This window comes from Cheilinus undulatus, linkage group 17, assembly GCF_018320785.1.
Source record: "Cheilinus undulatus linkage group 17, ASM1832078v1, whole genome shotgun sequence".
Taxonomy (NCBI): Eukaryota; Metazoa; Chordata; class Actinopteri; order Labriformes; family Labridae; genus Cheilinus; species Cheilinus undulatus.
The window spans coordinates 35,068,855-35,086,900 of NC_054881.1; the positions used below are offsets into that span (position 1 = coordinate 35,068,855).

Consider the following 18,046-nt stretch of genomic DNA (forward strand, 5'->3'; position numbering starts at 1 on the left):
TTAACAACAATGCAAGATTCAAGCACACCTAATTTTAAAATAGCAGGAGTTTGGCTCACCATTTTAGGCCCGGAGTTTAAATGTAGAAGCTTGATGGGTGCTTCCCCCCTCGGCACTGTGATCACAGATGCCGACCTGGAGGAAGATGTCACTGGTATTTTTGGGAATGTGACACTGTTGTTTGGAGCAGGCTCAAAACGCAGCAGACGAAGTGCTTGCATTGGGGCAGGCGTGTGAGCTGGGAAGACTGGAGGAAACGGTGAGAACTCATTCTCCCTGGTTCTCTCTGATGCCTGGATGTTGTGTTGAGAGACTACATGATCATGTGTATGATTAAAACTGAGTTGTCTTTGTTGAGAGGAAACATTTCTGTTTTCCTTTTCTGTCTTCTTTGATGGGTTTGATGTGTGGAGCATGTGGTGATGGTGTGAGGCACTCTGATGGGGTAAAGCAGGACGGTGGAGCTGTAGCAACTTCAGGCCCTGGAACTGAGGTGGAGGATCATTTTGTTTGTTTTCATAAGAAGGTGGTACTGCAGGAGCACTTTGAGCACCACTATTTGTGGATAGAAGCCCCTGTGAGGATGGAATTAACTTCCTGCTTTCCTTAAAGTGGATTTCTGGTGACACTAGCTGAACAGAGAGAGGCTGCATTTCCTGAAAGAAAAAACAGATTTAGTGAGGTTTGGATTTGACTCAAGTATTACAAGGATATAGGAAAAATTAGCCGTACCTGGTAGGTTGCACCTACACCATCAGAAGTGGTGGGTAGATGCCTGGATCCGTGATGCAGCCAATCTGCTGGAGGAGTTTTCCCTGAATTTTGTATGTCAGGCTGGCCTGCAGACACATGTGCAGGGGCCTGGCTGGGCTGAGGATTTGTGTCTGCTGAATTTTGCTTGCATGTTTGTGTCTGAGGAGTCACAGAAATGGTGGTTGGAACTGGAATAGGATTCAGGTGAGGGTTGAAGCTGGTAGCATAAGTCGAAGGCCCACAAGGGTGTGAGGAGTTTATGTTAGACTGAGCCAGAGAGGAGCTCTGCTGGGCATGTTGGAGGTTAGAAAATGAAGCTCCCAAAACCTCCATCAGGCTCATATAGTTGATATTCTGTGAAAAAAAAGATGAAACCACTTCAGATCAAATACACCACAGGGGTCAGATTGGTGTCAACTTTTTAGAGTTGGTCTGTTCTTACCTGAACCAGTCTGTATAAGTCCTCTCCTAGCCGCTGTCTCATTTGTGGATTCTCAGTGGATAATGACAGATTGGGGAATGCAGATGCCTCAGTTGATGCACCAGCCACAGAGCTCTGTGGCTGAAGGCCCGAGGATTCCACACGTGTGTTTGGAAGAATCGCTCCAGGTGAACTAGAGAGGTCTACATGGACCTCCACCTCAGGCTGGGTTAGGGTAGGGAGAGCTTGGGGCTCGGGGTCTGAGATGAACTGAATGCTTCTATCCTGATTGGGGCTTTCCAAACAAAACACAGAATGTCAATGATGATTCTGTTAGGGCCTGAGGCTTTACCAACAAAATATAAATGTCAGATACACCGCAGAGATTGCATCTTATTCTGTCTCTTAATTCTGTAGTGTGGTGCTACTTTAAGAAATAAAGAACATGATAAGACCTAAAATCTAAAAATGTTCCAATACTCTGTACATTTCTGCTATAACTCCAGCTCATTTACTGCCATAATGGCTTTCTTGAGAAATAACTAGCACACATTCATGTTTCCTTCAAATAATTCTTCTTATTAACTCACAGAGAAGCAGAACTGGAAATGTCTTCAGTGTTTTCGTCCATATCCAAGTCTGCGAGCTTTAAACTCTGCAAAGATAAGCAACAGTCAATTGTGTGTTTGACATGTTTAATGATGCATATCATATTGGTGCAGCATCAGCAGTACTGCTGACATTGGCTGGTCGATTGTGGTGACGAAAGCACTAAGCCGGAAGGCAAAGCTTTCGATCTACCAGTCAAACTACCTCCCAGGCCTCATCTATGGTCATGAACTCTGGGTAATGACTGAAAGAACAAGATCGCGGATATAAGCAGCTGCAATAAAGTTTTCTTCAGAGTGTGGCTGGGCTCAGCCTTGGAGCTTGGGTGAGGAGTTCAGATATTCTGAGAAAACTAGGAGTAGTGCCGCTGTTCCTTTGCATCGAAAGGAGCCATTTGTGGTGGTTTGGGCATCTGATCAGGATGCCTTCTGGGCACCTCCCTTTTGAGGTCTTCCCGGCACGTCCAGCTGAGAGGAGACCTTGGAGAAAACCCAGAATGCTCAGGAGATATTATATATTCTGTCTGGTCTGGGAATGCCTCGGGATTCTCCAGAGGAAGTTAGAAAGTGTCGCTGGGGAGAAGGATGTCTGGGGTTGACTTGCTCAGCCTGCTACTGCGACCCAACCCCAGGTTAGCAGAAGAAAATGGAAGGAATGAAGAAATAGATGGAAGGGAAGGGATGGGATGGGATGGGATGGGATGGGATGGGATGGATGGATGGATGGATGGATGGATGGGCTTGGCTGGGCTGGGATGGTTGGACATTTAAAATTCATGATACTTTTCCACTGTGCAAAAAAGGTGTGTCGTGTTTTCAACAGTGTATTTTAAAATCAACAGCAGTATTTATAATTCATTAATATGAGTGTTTTAATTATATTTACTTCAAAATTTGGCTGAATTAACTAGTTTAAAGAGAATTTATGTTCTGACTGAAAGTAAAGACAAAAATGTAAGGAATTTTTGTTGACCAAAACCAGAATTTTTTTTGTTTGTTTTAGTCAACTAATGACTAAAACTAAGAAAAAATCTAAAATAACCACCAAAAGTAACACCAGTTTGAAGCTTCCATCTGCTTTGCAAGGTTACATGATACCTGTGAAGAATAAGAGTCCTGAATGGAAATACTCACTGCATCAGGTGTGTCTCTAAATATTTTTCCATTGGACACAGAGGATGACTCTTCAAAGCCCTCACTGTTGCTACTTTTCACTGCAAAGATCAAACAAATTAATTAATTTTAATAATTACAAGGGTCTGTATCACAGCAACTTCACAGGACCCAACATCTTCAGTAGGCCTATATTACCTTCTTTTTCTGGTGTGACATCTAAATCATCGAGACACAGCTGCTGTGATGTGGACGGTCTCTGTGGAGAATAAAATGTCAGTTCCTCCTGGTCATTAGGGAGAGGCATCCTGAGAAGTACAAGTTCCTCTGGATCGTCTGAGTGAGAACTACAGTAAGGAAACAAAAAGCACATAAAACACTGGATTATGCAGATTAAAAAAAAAAGAAAGCTAAGTTTCTCAGTGGCAAATTTTACACGGATTTAGTATATCTGTGCATTTTCCCTTTATTGCTCAAATAGACCATCATAAATCAAACATTGTATACTCACGCAGACAGCTCTCCTGGGTGTAAATTGTGATCCAGGCTGGTGATGGGAGTATTTGCAGATGCAGGATATCCTGTATCAACACTGCTCTCTCTCTCTAGTTGCCTCTCCACCTCAGGTTGCAGCACAGGAGCAACCGTCCATTGTGTTTCTGGAATTTGGATGTGTGCATAGTAGCGGTCATTCCCTAGGAGAGCCGTGAACCTGACCTGCATCAAGCTGAGAGATGTGAGGATGGCAGGGGCTGAGGCTTTGACACGAATCACCACAGCTTCATCAGCATTTCCTCCAGCCTCTCCTCCCTGGTCTCTTTTCTTTTTACTATGATGTCCAATAAGCACCCTCCTATCCGCCCAGCGAACCATCCACTCCAGCAGCCTGCCCAGCTCTGGAAACTGAGCCTCTAGTTGAGGGTCTAGGCCTTGCTGCAGGTCAATCACAGCTTCTACAGATGATGAGCCATATATGAAGCTTTCTGGCTGCTTCCTTGTGAGAGATGCACTTTTAGGACTAGTTTCAGAACCAAAGAAGCCTCTTTTTGTGCCTTGGTTTAAAGGGGCACTGCTCTGCTGTCGGAGGCCAAACAAACCTTTCTGCTTCCCACTTCTCAGCCCAGGAAAAGAGCAAACAGAAAGGTTTGTTCTGGACATGGGGGCTTTACTCCAAAGAGATGAAGTTTGCTGCTCAGGTGTTTCACCCTGCTTTAAAGGCTTGTAGCAGCAGCCAGCTCTGAATACTGGCAGATCACTGCCCGAGTGTCTCCTCCATGAATCTCTTTGACGCCGATGAATAGTGGTGAGCACATCAAAGGTGAGTGAGTGCAGCTCCCTCTCCCTCAGCTGAGAGGAGAAGCCTTTCAACAGAGGCAGCTCTCCAAATGATTCCCCTCCATCAGAGCTGTCTTTCTCCAACACATAGCTGAGGAAGAGCTCCAGGAAGTTGAGATACTCTTCATCTTCCAGCTCAAACTCCCAGGTGCCTACTACAGGAGGGGAGGGCTGCTCCTTCTCCTTGGCACCACTTAGATGAGTCTCCTCCTTGATGACACTGTCAGTCTTCACAGCAGCCTTCTTTACATGTGCCTTGTCTTTTATTTTTTTAGTTTTTTTGCCCCTGTAAAAATCAACACAGAGTAAAGAAATGAGACACACAGATAAGTGACACCTTGGTGGCAATGCATACATCATTTATGTGATAATCAAAAAGCAAAGAGCACTTATCAAAACACTACATGCAATAATATAGAATCTATTTTGTATGTTTAAGTAGATCAGCACCTATATAGAGGTGAAGTACAGATCTCTGCAACATTATAGCTGGCAGTCACATATGTACTTTAAGCAAATACAAACAGGGCATCCATTAAAATGTCCCTTACTTTTACCCAACACAGCACAGCTGTGTCCTTAGTTGTCAGCAAACTATTCTTTTGCTTTGTTAACATACCTCGTTGTGGTTTTAGTCTGCATTTCCGGAGAAATAGCCTCGGACGTATTCTCCGCTGTGTCTCCATCACTGCACACCGGGGGAAACCCACAGTCAGTTAAGGTGTTCATGCTCAGAGTTGTACCCAGTGAGAGCTGTCTTAACATAGCCATCCCATGTTTGCTTTCCCTGTCCTCCTCTTCCTCCTCTTTCTCCCACAGATGGAACTCAGGTGGACCCAGGTGCCTCTTCAAACGCCCGAGATGTTTTCTCCTCTGCCTGCGTTTGTCTTGGATCACAATCAACATCAACTCGTTCATCTCTTCTTTATCACCCTCTGGAGAACAAATAAAACACATCACAAAAGCTAAAAAATAAAGAGTAGAATATATTCTCCCTAAATCCTTGTTTATATAGTCACTTTAAGTCATACACAAAGTATAAAGTTTTTAAAACGAATCTGGCATGCAGCGAAGAACAAAGACAGGCATTATGATCAAACTCTAAGATATAGGTGTTCATACCGAGGACATTACATTGCCTCAGGCTCTGCAGCAGTGAGTTATATTTTTCTCTCAAAGGAACTCTGACTGACTCTTCCTCCTCAGGGAAAGCTTGCACCAACGTGTCTGCAACCTAAAAACGAACAGTGATGAAAAATTAAGTAATATGGTCTTTCTGATTTGCCGTCTCTCTTAGAAAAACAAAGACAAGTCTTATCACCAGAGAAAGAGGAGGAAGTTCTGACACTAGGCTGAGCAGTATATCCTGGAGGATCTCCTCGGCATTGAGGAAGCAGGAGAAAGGCAGCAAACGACAAGCCCACAGGAGAGAATCAATACAGGAAGACTTTACTTCTGAATCATCAGAGATCTGAGGGACAGAAATAAACAACTATTTAAACATCATTACCAGCTGAAAATATAATGCATAAACACGTCAGATAAAAGAACTAAATGCAATACCTGCTCTCTAAAACGCTGTCTGGCAGCCTGATACTTCCTGCAGGACATGGAGAGCTGGTCCCTGACATGAAGCATCCAGCACAAAGCACACAGCTCTCTGAAACAGACTTGAAGGAAACATACAGTCAGTAAAACTTTAAACTCAATTCCTGATTAAGCAAACTCATATATTTTATGTGGCAGCTTACTTAGAGTTTGAACAGTGTCAGGGTCCAGGTGGCCGTCTTTATTAGAACCTTGTCTAAAGAATCCACTCCGAGTTACAAACTTCATCAAACCCTCTGGAAAAGACTTTTCTTCTTCAGGAGCTGATGGGTAGGAGTATTTCTGCTTGATCTGACAAACATGGGATATTTTCCTTATTTGCTTGATACCAAGGCCAAATGTAAACCTCAGAAAGTTATGATAAAGTTTGTACATGAACAGAGAAGAAACTGCAATAGACTGACAAAAACAGTGACCATAAAAGGTATTCACCCCCTTGGATGTTTTACCAATTTATTGATTTTATAAAGCAGTCATGGTCAAAAGAGGTCCAGCCAATTAGTGCTAGTAGTCTCTCAATTAGTGAAATGGGGATCACCTGAGTGCTGTGAATGTGTCTCAAGTGACTGTAGTATAAAGATACCTGTGTATGGAAGGTCCAGTCACTGGTTGATCAGTATTCATGAATATCATTACACCATGAAGACAAAAGAACACTCCCAGTGACTCAGAGAAAAGGTTATTGAAAGGTATAAGTCAGGGAAGGGATACAAAAAAATCCTAAGGCACATCCCCCATAGATCAGTTAAATCTATCATCAAGAAATGGAAGGAATATGGCACATGTGTATATCTGCGTTGATCAGGGCGTCCTCAAAAACTGAGTGACCGTGCAAGAAGGAGACTAATGAGAGAGGCCACCAAGACACCTGTGACCACTCTGAAGGCGTTACAAGCCTCAGCAGCTGAGATGGGAGAGACTCTGCATACAGCTATTGCCTGAGTTCTTCACCAGTCAAAGATTTGTAGAAGTGTTGCAAAGGGAAAGCTACCGTTGAAGAAAAATCAAACTTTTGCTAGACGGAAAGAAAGTCAGAGTTTCCATGGAAGAAAGTTCTTTGATCTGATGAGACCCAAATGGTGCTTTTTGGCCATTAGACATGACGCGAAGTTTGGTGGACACCAAAAAGTACACATCACCACATGATGGCAGCATCATGCTGTGGGCATGCTTTTCGACAGCCAAACCTGGAAAGCTTATGGGGTAAAATGAGTGCTGTAAAATATAGGAAAGTCCTGGAGGACAATCTTATTTAGTCTGCAAGAGAACTACAGCTTAGGAGAAGATTCATTTTCCAGCAAAACAATGACCCAAAGCATACAGCGAAAGATACATTGGAATGGTTTAAAAACAACAAGGTGAATGTTCTGCTGTGGCCAAGTCAAAGCCTAGACCTCAATCTAATAGAGAATTTGTGGCTGGACTTGAAAAGGGCTGACAGCGCTTGAGCAGTTTTGGAAAATCACCTTATGCAGTATATGTCTGCTACGACGCAGATGGCTGATGTACCACTGGGCTGCAGGAAGGCTGCAACGTGCTGATTTCAAGAGCAGCAGCAACCTTTGAAGAACTCCAGACACTTTGTGACGAGATGCCACTTCTGCAAACTGTCCCATTGTCCCAACAGGATCCTAAACATGAGATGAACAAAAACATTTTATAGTACGACTTACATGTAAACTTTCTGTATGTCAGTGATTCCCAAAGTAGAGTCCCTGGAGGGGCTTGGTGAGGCTTAATAGGATCAATGCACGCTGTTTTTACTGCTACCAAAGCATAGCCCATTTTATGAGAGTGGATAATGAAGAGAGCCACGCTCTTTCTTCTTCCCACATTCCACCTGTGTGGTAGGTTTTTCTGTGGATATCGATATGTTTATGTGTTGATATGTGTTGTCATCTGCCAAAGAGAGACCTGGCAGTATGGAGACCAATGCTGCATGTAAAAGTTGATTTTTATGTACCTGTGTGTTGGGAGAAGGCTGAGGACAATAAAGAGGTGGAGAAGGCAGATACAGTCCATTTGGCACCAATGCAGGAAAGAGAGAACACATTTCTTTGGCTGTGTCCAGCAATGAAGACAAGGGAGAGGACAAAACATTCACTCCAGCTATGACTGAAGCCTTTAGAATCTCTTGTAAGGAAACCTGTAAGGAGTCCCAGTCTTCTCCTTCCAAAGGGTCTATCAAAAGGAGTTAAGAAAAAGCAAAGATAAAAAAACCCACATTTTTCAAGGGAGCTGTTGTCATTTCAGAGTTTTGAAGTTCTGCTAACCTGAAAAGCTCTTGTCTTCATTTTCATCTTTGAGCTCCTGGGAGGCAGATTTGCTTCCCAGAAGATGCTCCAACTCAACCTGGAAAATACTTTCTGGTTCCAAATCTGTTGGAAGGTGAAGCTCTCTCCTTCGGAACCTGTAAAAGATGCCAGTAAACTAACAAACAAACACAACTAAAGTATGCACACATATTATCTGCTTGATAGCTTTCAAACTGACCCAGTGAAATCGAAGTGGTCACTGCAGTAACTGGTATAAGCCAGGCTCAGAGAGGCTGCTGTCTTCCAGTCCCCTAAATGGTAAGCTAGCCATACAGTCTCAGGAAGGAGACCCCCAAGTAGGAGCAAATCCTGGGCATAGTCTACCGTCCATACTTCTGACAGCTGCTGTCGTCGCACTGCTCCTGTCACCTCCTTCTGGCACAATGGAACCAAGCGGCCCACACCAAGACCTGAGAGAAAATGTTGTTAAAACATGACTGAGAATGAAGAAACTTGCTTTTCATCTGAAATGAATCAATGGAAAAATACCATGAGGTAAATGTAGAGGGGGCAGGATGGCAACGTGGTGAGGAGGCAGGATGTAGAGGGGTTGGTTGGTGAAATATGAGGCCATAAATCTCCCCAGGGTCTGGACAACTGCATACGCTGTATCACTGTGAAGATCCACTGGCAGCCACGAGCAGGGAAGAGAGTCTGCTGCAGAGTGAAAAGACAGAGTTTAATATTAAAACTATTATGAAGAGTTAACCTGTTAGAAAAAAATCTGTTTAGTTAAATTACATCTTACTACTTTGTCAGCATGTCTGTCTTGATTTGCATGCTACACTGTTGCTCCAATTGTCCTTGATACCACTCAGAAGACTTCTTGGGTGTGCTGGTTTGAAACAGGTGCAATGAAAAATATTTACAGTTTTCTATAAAACCCCAAAATGTTGTGCCAATCCATCATTCCGGGCTTCTGCTGCATTACATTTACCTCAGAAGTTGGAGGTCAGAGCTGAGAATGACATCAAACCTGAGTTGAACGCGTTCCATTTGCTCGGAGCTCAAGACAGTAACAGAGCCAGAAAAAAAAATGGACTTTGGAAACATTCCCACAAGGAAACATATTTGGATGAGATGAGATGAGACACCTTCTCCAGGATCCCCAATCAAAGTAAGCTCTCTTTTAAAGCACTTCTCAATGCATATTAACCATGACAACACAGTAGATGTGTCACACGTTTCTCTTGGAATCATTCACTTAGAAACCACAGATTAATTGCCATTTTGTCAGCTGTAGTCGCCGGTGCTGCATAAATATGTTTGAATATGGATCTGTCTCTGCATAGCCAGCATCACACAGCAAGTGCGCTGTTAAATGCTTTGTTAAAGCACCACAAAAATTGCATGCACTAAAACTTTGTAAATAAGTCAAAAGGCACAGCTTTAATGCTCCACTTATTGTATTGTTGGCCTATCACTGCACAAGCACACTGATGCTTAGAGACACTGAGCTCATATGCAGTTATTTGGGGGAAAAATAACCCTTTACATGCAAATTGGCCTTATTGCATTAAGCATCTAATGATGAGGACGGTAAATCTCAGGGTTTAGTGTAAAGATTAGCCTACTGTCTGCATGAGCTGATGGAAGTCTGCTACAGCTTTGCACAAACTTTGCACAAACTTTCCAGAGATCAGGAAACAATTTCACCTGTTTCACTTGAAAATAAATTCTATGTAAAAGGTCCTTAGATATTACTCTGAAATTGTTGTTACTAAGACATCACCAAGGGTTCAATCAGTCTGAGACTCCCAGCTGCTTTTCTAATCCATGACTGGCACCATTACACTACCATTACACATTATTCAGACAGGAAACTTAATCAGAGTGGTGCTTAAGTGAGCATGCCAATATTGCCTTTAATTAAAGGCACTGTCTGTTATTCTAAATATCTAACATGGATTTACAGAATCCATGCAGGGTGTGGGTGTGATTGACACACCTTTTGCAGGTGCAGGAAGGACTGGATGGTACACATTGCAGGAGCAGGGTGTTAATGGTCAAAAATCCAGTGGGAGAGGGCTGGAAGGGGATTAAGAAAAGAGTCCCACACAGGGCTCAAGCTTATATAATTTGGGAAAAAAGCAAACCATACTGTCAAAATATTAAGATGTCTCTTATTTTAATGCCTGTCACCTGAATTATACTGCATGCAATTTGCTGATAGTGGGCTAAAAGGCTATTTATTTACATTTTACCCAGCAAACCTCTGCAGGTCTAGTTACAAGCGAGCAGGATAACATTTTTGGAGGTACAAAAAAAAATCTGCAGGACAGGAATATGATTGAGATAAAGCATGTAAAGTGTTCTACAGGAGCCACCAACAAAGAAAATTTTAAAAATAAAATAAATCAAAGCTAGTTTAACTGGCTCTCTATGTTATTTCTGTTGAACTATTAACTAATGTGTGGCCACACAACAGGAGTTGAAATGTTATGTTTGACTTATTCAGAGTAATGCCTCTCAGACTCTTGAGAATGTTTGACAATTTTTAGGCAATTTGTAGTAATTCTGTCTGTAATTTTTCGTAATTTTTATTAGGAATGTTCCCATCATTGGCTGACCTGTCACACAGTTTCCATTGTTCCTCTCATGTCCAGCTCTTTTCAGGATCAGGCAGGCCATGTGGTCCCCCAGTTCCTGGGCTTCTCTCAGACGATACTCAGATAACAGACTGTAAAGGAGTGCCAGGCAGAGCTGAGTCTGCTTGAAGACACTTCGCACACAGCCTAAAGAAAAAAAAAAAGAAAGTATTACAGATCCAGGTTAAAAACGACCGTGTTGTGTAATCCACAGAAAAAAATCTCAAAGAGGTTCTTACTTTTGTTACTTTCCTCACAAATCTGTGACCTCCACGTATCTGCACTCTCTGTGTACCAGCCAGACAGGAAAAGATGTTCACCTGAGGATAGAAAGTAATACTAAGACGTATTCAAGCATAACTCCTATGATGTTTTTTAACATCAGTCTTTTACATTTTTTTATTTGGTGTGTGTTTTTCTTTAAAGTATCACAATGATCACAGTTAGAGAAATGTTTTTTTTCTGCAGCAGACCTGGGTAACTCAGTAGTGCAGGACCCTTCTCAAGCCTTTCTCCTGTTGCCTGCAGAGCTGTTTGGATCTGGGATATGATGATTGACAACTCCTGTTGCTCCTCATCCCAGCCATCACAGCCTTCAAAGCTTTTCAGTTCCTTTGCATATTGCAGGGCGATCTTGTAGACCCACTGCCACATGCCAAACAACCTGATGAGAAAAAAATAAATTCTGAAATCTGACATGTTCTTAAGTATGAGGGAAAACCTAACATTTCATGAAAAAAGCAGACCTCCAATAACAATGTATTCAATATCTGCTCTATAGAGGGAGGTGGTCTGTACCTGCTGGAAGGTCTCTGAGGAACAGGGAGTGCCCTATGCATAAGGCTGGATTCCTCTGCCTTCCCATCCTCTAGCACTGCCACATGAAGAACATCTGATGGCCAGAGCTGTGGAGGCTGGGATTCCTTCTCTCCAGAGGACCAGAACATTCTCTCCTGCAGGCTGTATGTGTGATCAAGAGAACCAGAGACCAGCTGCAAGATGAGCAGGACCCAAGACAAACTATGGGATGAAATCAGACAGCGATCAGTCTGATGGGAGTCAGGATAAGGACTCAGCTGGAGGCACATTAACCGTTTACTAAATTCCACCATCAACCCCAGGCAGCGTGGTCCATCTGAATGAGCCCCATCCCAGGGAAGGAATGAGAGAAGTTTTTTAAGGAAGTTCACAAGACAAGAAGAAAAAGAGGATTTCTTCTCCCACTTGTGGAGCAAACGGAGTAAAGCGGCATATCGTACCACACAGCAGAGGGTACGCTTTAGCAGAAGAGATCTATTCTCCACAGCATTTCCAAGAGACAAGCCAAAGGCCCAGGCTGTTAACAGCTTACTCTGGATTTTCCCAAGCTCACGATGAACCAGAGAAGTTTTTCTTTCTGTCTCAACAAAGTCCTTTTCAGAGTCTGGGCTTGTGAAAAGTCCAGAGTCAGTATGTGTGTCCAGAGCGTGGAGAGTGTCAAACATCGAGGCAAACTCAAGATGGCCACAATCTTCCAGATGAGAACCAACAGGAGGTCCATCGAAATCAGAATCATCCTCAAAGAAAGTCTGAGAAATCACATGGAAATTCAGAAGATTAAAGGCAACTAGCATTGTCACAATAGTGGAAACTAAGATATGATACATGTTCAAAACAAACTGTATCAACACCTATTTTAATACAACAGCAAAAAAATAGAAGTGGCAGGAAAATTCCAGTACTCAGTACACAAATATGTAGGCAAATTTGTTGGTTCCATTACAAAATACTGCCTACCTATTTGTTCGAGCAGCATTATGTTCAAAATATTACTTAAAATGCACAGGTATCTAAAGCTATTGGTATTGGTATTCTAAATACTATTTAAAATAAAAAACAAAATTGAAATGTGTCAAAATACACAGAAAAGTACTGAGGTGACACAACCTTAGTCATGACACATACTCAGGCATATATCTTACTGCAGTTTCTATGACTTGACCAACCTGCATTTTCTCAAGAAGCTCCTTGGTACCACCAAATGTCCCCTGGTCCTGAAGGAAAAGTGGTAAAGTGGAACCATCTACAGCTGCTGTGATGACAGAGTCTGCCTTGGGCCCATGTGTAAGATCAGGGTTGAACTCCTCAGAATTGCCCTTAAGATTCAGAGAAGATACAGACTCCAGCCATGCCCTCACATGAATCTGAAAATAATCATTAACAGGAAACAGTTATGTCAAGAACATTCTTGCAGACACAACAAACTTAAATTAGTCAGTGAAGTCTATTGTTTAGTACCTGTGATTTATCCAGTACTCTGCTGGCCTTTTCAAGGTCTTTGCATGTGTCATTAAGAAGTGTTTTTAGCAATAGAGCAGGAGAAGGTTTATCTAAAACCCTCATGACCGTCGCCATGTAGCCATCTGACACGATGAGATATAGCAGCCGTGGATGCCAGGTGACAGAATAGCGTTGTCTCAGGACGTCCCGCACAGACAGGCTGGAGCTGGACAGAGAGGCCTCTCTGTTCCCTGCAGACACTGGTGGCCTGCAGAAGAAAATAAAGATTAGTGGAAATAAGTCAAAATCTTTATCCAAAACATAGTGCTATTGCTGAAATGATGAGGTGAATAGTTCATCTTTTTATCATCTTAAACAGTAGTTTAGTTAGACCATGACAACTTGATGCAGCCCTATTTAGCTCATTTGTGATCTTGTGTTGTTGGAAATGTTGGTCCAACAAAAGAAGACTTTCAGAGGTGACAACTTTGGATTTGTAACTAAAAAAAGGATTCATTATCCCTAAAAAGCCAAATGACAAGAAAGTAGTCAGAAGAATAATCACAAATTAAAACAGTCCTCTGTTGCAAAACGGTACCTTGATTGTTATAAAATCTTGCAATTTCATAAGGAATGACTATTGGACACTTAATATGATCACACAGAAACAATAAACAATAAAGCAGAACCACCAAAAAATGCTAACAGACATATATGTCTTAAAATTACATCAAGAATATTATTTGTTAATTCATTCCAGAGCTAAAATGAATGGGATGACTGAAAGAATCAATACCTGTAAGTGACGAGTGGGTGCAGAGGAAGGAAGTGTGCAGGCCCAAAATCAACATTGCAGCCAGAACTTGACAGTGTAAGAAGCCCTCCGAGGCGGGGCAGCATGAGAAGGGAACCTCTCTTCAGGACACAGGCCAGAAAAAGTCCGCTTGGTGACCAGCTCACACTGCCAACCCAGTAAGACCTTATGGAAAAGTTGAAAAGAAAACTGTCTTTATCAAATTCACATTGAAGATATCAAGGTAGTTTTGAAGGCAGGAGGTTCATTATACAGTTTTACTCTATTTCTATTTGCTGAAGATGTGAAAAAGTAGTCATTCCCCTCTAGTATGACTTAAGTATTATAGCCTAGGCATGCTATGTCTGTGCCACAGGTATGTGACCATAACTTATCTGTTTTTCTCCCTTTAATTCTGCTCTTATATCCATCTTTCTCTGAAACCCATCTTCTTCTTTTCATTTTTTTAATCAACCTGTACCTTCAGACTGTCATCCCTTGACCCTTACCTTTATCTCTTCTTTCCCAGACCTTTGCCAGCAAGATGTTGCCCCCCAAATAAAGCATCCAACTAAAAAACATACATTTCCCATTCATACAGGCAAACAAGAACTGTACCTTGTGTATTTAGATGGAATATCCAGTTTTTTACTCCCACAACCTCCAAGACCACATGATACTGTGACGAAATTCTGTGTGCTCACAAAGAGCACTTGAGTAGCCTGCATAAAAAACATGAAATATAATTTTTGTTTCCACATCTTTATCTTCTTTAAGATAAATAAAAACATACTGAGCGGGCAGAACTTTTTACCTGAGGCCGTCTCTGGTTCAAGACTATGGCTAACAGACGACCATCTGGGGAGAAGGCTGGCACCAGGGCCCCTCTGGACTTCACTGGTTGGCAGGGTGGAGTAAGATGTGACATAGGGTACATCTTGGTGGCCCATTGAACGCTGTATCCCACAGGACTAAGAACACAAATGTCTACATTAAACTACTGCAAAGTAAAATGAGAGTCATATCTCTTACATCTGCTCACTCACCCTGTTCTCCCTTGGACGCCTTCCCACTGAATTTTCAGGCAGGTAATAATTAGCTTCTTTGCAGATGTGAAAACAAACGCTGATAAGCAGGAATCACCCATAAGCTAAAGGATATTTGAGAGAAATCAAATTAAAGATATACTAATAACAGAACACCATATGTAAAATGTGTATTCCTTTAGTGACCTCTGTCTTGATGAAGATGGTGTGTTGGGATGCTTCTTTGTCTTGTTCAGATGGCAGAACAGAGTCTTCGAGGGGCTGGATGTGTGCCCACTGTCCTTTAACTGTGCCATCCCGTACTCCCATTAAATCTCTGACATCCATGCACTCCCACAGTAAGACTTGTCCCGTTATGGCTACCAGAAGCACACGCATTCCATCCCCTGAAACCTGCAGTGACAGTCGTGCGGTGTTCCCTGTAGGTAAAAACACCAATATCCATGAAATGAAGATTTTCTATATTACTTAAAAGAAGGAGAATGGTAGCTTGAAAAAAGAAACAATTTATTTAACTGAATAAAAATCCAACTACAAAAAGCTTTAACTGCTACATCCAGGATAAAAATAAATAGCAAGTAAGCATCACAGTCCCAGAATAGAGGAGCACATGTGTAGATACATACTCTAGACATGATAGTTAAAATCATCCAAACTACTCAGCTGTTTTACAAGCAGCAAGATCTCATTAATTTAGGCAACATTTGTCTTCAGCCATTAAAATGAATGCTGTTACTAAACTTTTAAGCGATGTGTTTACCCGTTATCATTTGAACTACTTCTGAGACAGCTGCAGCAGTCTTCAACAAGTCTTTGTCCCTGTTCCACAGAAACAGCTCTCCAGATATCAGGAGTCCACAAAGCCACATACCTAGAAAACAAGACATTTTTATGTACATATATACAGGTACATCTAAAAAATTGATTATCAATAAAAGTTTTTTTCCCCTCTGTTTTAATTCAGGAAGTGAAATGTCTATATATTCTAGATTCATCACTACAAAGTGAAATACTGCATTACTTCTTTTGTTTTAGTGTTGATGATCACAGCTTACAGCTCACATAAAGCAAAAATCCACTATCTCAAAATATTAGAACATCACAGAACACCAGTCCAACAAAAGGATTTATAATACAAAAATGCTTACCTTCTAGATAATTATGCTCATTTATTCACTCAGTAATTGGTTTGAGTTCCCTTTTGCACAAATTTCTGCATCTATGCGACATGGCATGGAGCCATTCAGTCTGTGGTACTGCTGGAACGTTATGAAGCTCAGGTTGCTCTGATAGCAGCCCTCAGCTCATCTGTATTATAGAGTATGGGGTCTCTCAGCTTCCTCTTGACATTTCCCCAGAGATTCTCTACGTGATTCAGGTCAGACCAGTTGGCTGGCCAATCAAACACACTAACACCACAGTCAGCAAAGCAGTTCCTGGTAGTTTTGGCTTCACTGTGGGCAGGTGCCAAGTTGGAAAAGGTAATCAGGACCTCTGTAAAGCTCTCCAGCAGAGGGAAGTATGAAGGTCTCTAAAATCTCCTAATGGACAGCTGACAGTGTTGACTCTGGACTTGATAAAGCACAGTGGACCAACAGCAGCAGATGACATGGCACCCCAAACCATCACTGACTGTGGAAACTGAAAACATTGGACTTAAAGCGCCTTGGATTTCGTGTCCTTTAGATGTTCCTCAAACTCTGAGACCTTGATTTCCAAATGAAATGCAAAATTTAGTTTAATCTAAGAACAGGACTTTGGACCACTGAGCAACGGTTCAGTTCTTTTTCTCTATAGCCCAGATGAGAAGCTTATGATGTCTGTGGCTCCACGCTTGGAACACAACACTTGTAGTCCATGTTCCAGACACATCTGTGTGTGGTGGCTCTTGATCCATTGACTCCAGCCTCAGTCCATTCCTTGTGAAGCTCTCTAAGTTCATAAATCTGCTTTGTTTGACAATCCTCTGAGGGCTGAGCTCATACCTGTTAATTATACCCCTTTCTGTACCACACTTTTCCCTTCCAGTCAGCTTTCCATGAATATGTTTTGATACATCCTCTAATAACAGCCCTTTCAGCAGCAACTTTCTGTGGCTTACCCTGCTTTTGGAGGATGTCAGTGATTGTTTTCAAGTCAGCAGTCTTCCCCATGATTGTTGTTGTGTGTATTGAACCAGAATGACAGAATGAAGGCTCAGGAAACCTTTACAAAGTGGACTTTTCTACAATATCCTAATATTTTGAGATAGTGGATTTTTATTGTAATGGGCTGTAAGATGTAATCATCAAGACTGAAACAAAAATTAGTCTTTAAACGTTTCACTTTGTGTGAGATGAAACTACATTAACGGAAGTTTAACTTTCTGAATTAATTCACAAGGAAAATAAATGAACTTTTACATGATACTATAATTTATTGAAATGTGCCTGCATATATCTATGCTCCAAAATGACAGATAACAGGTGTCAAGCAATGGTTGTGCACTAAGCTCACCATTGGAAGATGATGCCATTGTCACCACACTATTTAGCAAAGGATGAAGTTTGGGAGTCTTCCTCTTGGTGCGACCAGACACCATGTTGATCTCACTGATCCGTTTGTCATCTAACAGGAAAACGGACTCCTTTTCCTACAGTGATAGATATCCCCTTTAGTTCACATTGTTCTGACAAACACAGCACACTTAAGAGTTTATGGATGTCTTATTTGTCTACACACGTATCCCCCATACCTTGCCAAGCCAGCAGAATCGCGGCCATGGTTTCTTTCGTTTGATGCTGGATGACAACACGACCTCCAACTTTAGCTCCATGTCCGGGAGACAACATTAGCTCTTTATCCGTGAGGAAAGGTTCAATAAGACAGCAAAGTCTTTCTAAAAACCAAGGTGACATAAATAAAGATCAGAAAACATTCAACGAGTGTATTAAAGCGACGTAAACATGATGATTAGCCACACAGCTGCGTCTTAACACACGAGACTCGTAACAGATTTATATCGAACACAAAAGTATTCGGAAATTGTTAGAGCAGTGTATTGCATGGTAATTTTCATCCAGTTAGTAACAACAAAGACCATCTCCTGTGTTAACATACCGTTAACTGGCGTTAGCTACCCGTCCGTGTTAGCTCTGTTTTCATTCCTCGTGGCGTAGTGGTCCTGAAACATGACCAAACCTGGATGTTTCAACTAAAGTGGCTAGA

At 41.9% G+C, this 18,046-nt stretch overlaps 1 protein-coding gene across 3 annotated transcripts in view; it reads right to left on the bottom strand.

Annotated features, from left to right (window-relative positions):
* Window positions 1-18,046, bottom strand: part of cplane1 (ciliogenesis and planar polarity effector 1) — a 28,389-nt gene that overhangs the window by 7,260 nt on the left and 3,083 nt on the right. The window contains exons 5-36 of one of the 3 annotated variants that reach the window (XM_041811025.1): window positions 17,939-18,002; window positions 17,574-17,717; window positions 17,336-17,471; window positions 15,600-15,710; window positions 15,026-15,258; window positions 14,840-14,943; window positions 14,608-14,764; window positions 14,412-14,515; window positions 13,797-13,979; window positions 13,019-13,268; window positions 12,727-12,924; window positions 11,540-12,309; window positions 11,215-11,405; window positions 10,981-11,061; window positions 10,724-10,888; window positions 8,643-8,810; window positions 8,332-8,563; window positions 8,112-8,248; window positions 7,802-8,019; window positions 7,305-7,469; window positions 5,982-6,129; window positions 5,794-5,900; window positions 5,552-5,701; window positions 5,353-5,464; window positions 4,850-5,165; window positions 3,407-4,516; window positions 3,094-3,242; window positions 2,917-2,996; window positions 1,765-1,829; window positions 1,196-1,469; window positions 733-1,107; window positions 60-656 (exon numbers count right to left, since the gene is read on the bottom strand). In XM_041811025.1, the coding sequence (XP_041666959.1) occupies window positions 60-656; window positions 733-1,107; window positions 1,196-1,469; window positions 1,765-1,829; window positions 2,917-2,996; window positions 3,094-3,242; window positions 3,407-4,516; window positions 4,850-5,165; window positions 5,353-5,464; window positions 5,552-5,701; window positions 5,794-5,900; window positions 5,982-6,129; window positions 7,305-7,469; window positions 7,802-8,019; window positions 8,112-8,248; window positions 8,332-8,563; window positions 8,643-8,810; window positions 10,724-10,888; window positions 10,981-11,061; window positions 11,215-11,405; window positions 11,540-12,309; window positions 12,727-12,924; window positions 13,019-13,268; window positions 13,797-13,979; window positions 14,412-14,515; window positions 14,608-14,764; window positions 14,840-14,943; window positions 15,026-15,258; window positions 15,600-15,710; window positions 17,336-17,471; window positions 17,574-17,654 (7,167 nt within the window). In that variant the 5' untranslated portion in view covers window positions 17,655-17,717; window positions 17,939-18,002. Of the gene's footprint in view, window positions 1-59; window positions 657-732; window positions 1,108-1,195; window positions 1,470-1,764; window positions 1,830-2,916; window positions 2,997-3,093; window positions 3,243-3,406; window positions 4,517-4,849; window positions 5,166-5,352; window positions 5,465-5,551; window positions 5,702-5,793; window positions 5,901-5,981; window positions 6,130-7,304; window positions 7,470-7,801; window positions 8,020-8,111; window positions 8,249-8,331; window positions 8,564-8,642; window positions 8,811-10,723; window positions 10,889-10,980; window positions 11,062-11,214; window positions 11,406-11,539; window positions 12,310-12,726; window positions 12,925-13,018; window positions 13,269-13,796; window positions 13,980-14,411; window positions 14,516-14,607; window positions 14,765-14,839; window positions 14,944-15,025; window positions 15,259-15,580; window positions 15,711-17,335; window positions 17,472-17,573; window positions 17,718-17,938; window positions 18,042-18,046 lie in introns of those variants that run through there. The other 2 variants (XM_041811026.1, XM_041811027.1) reach the window with 2 other exon arrangements.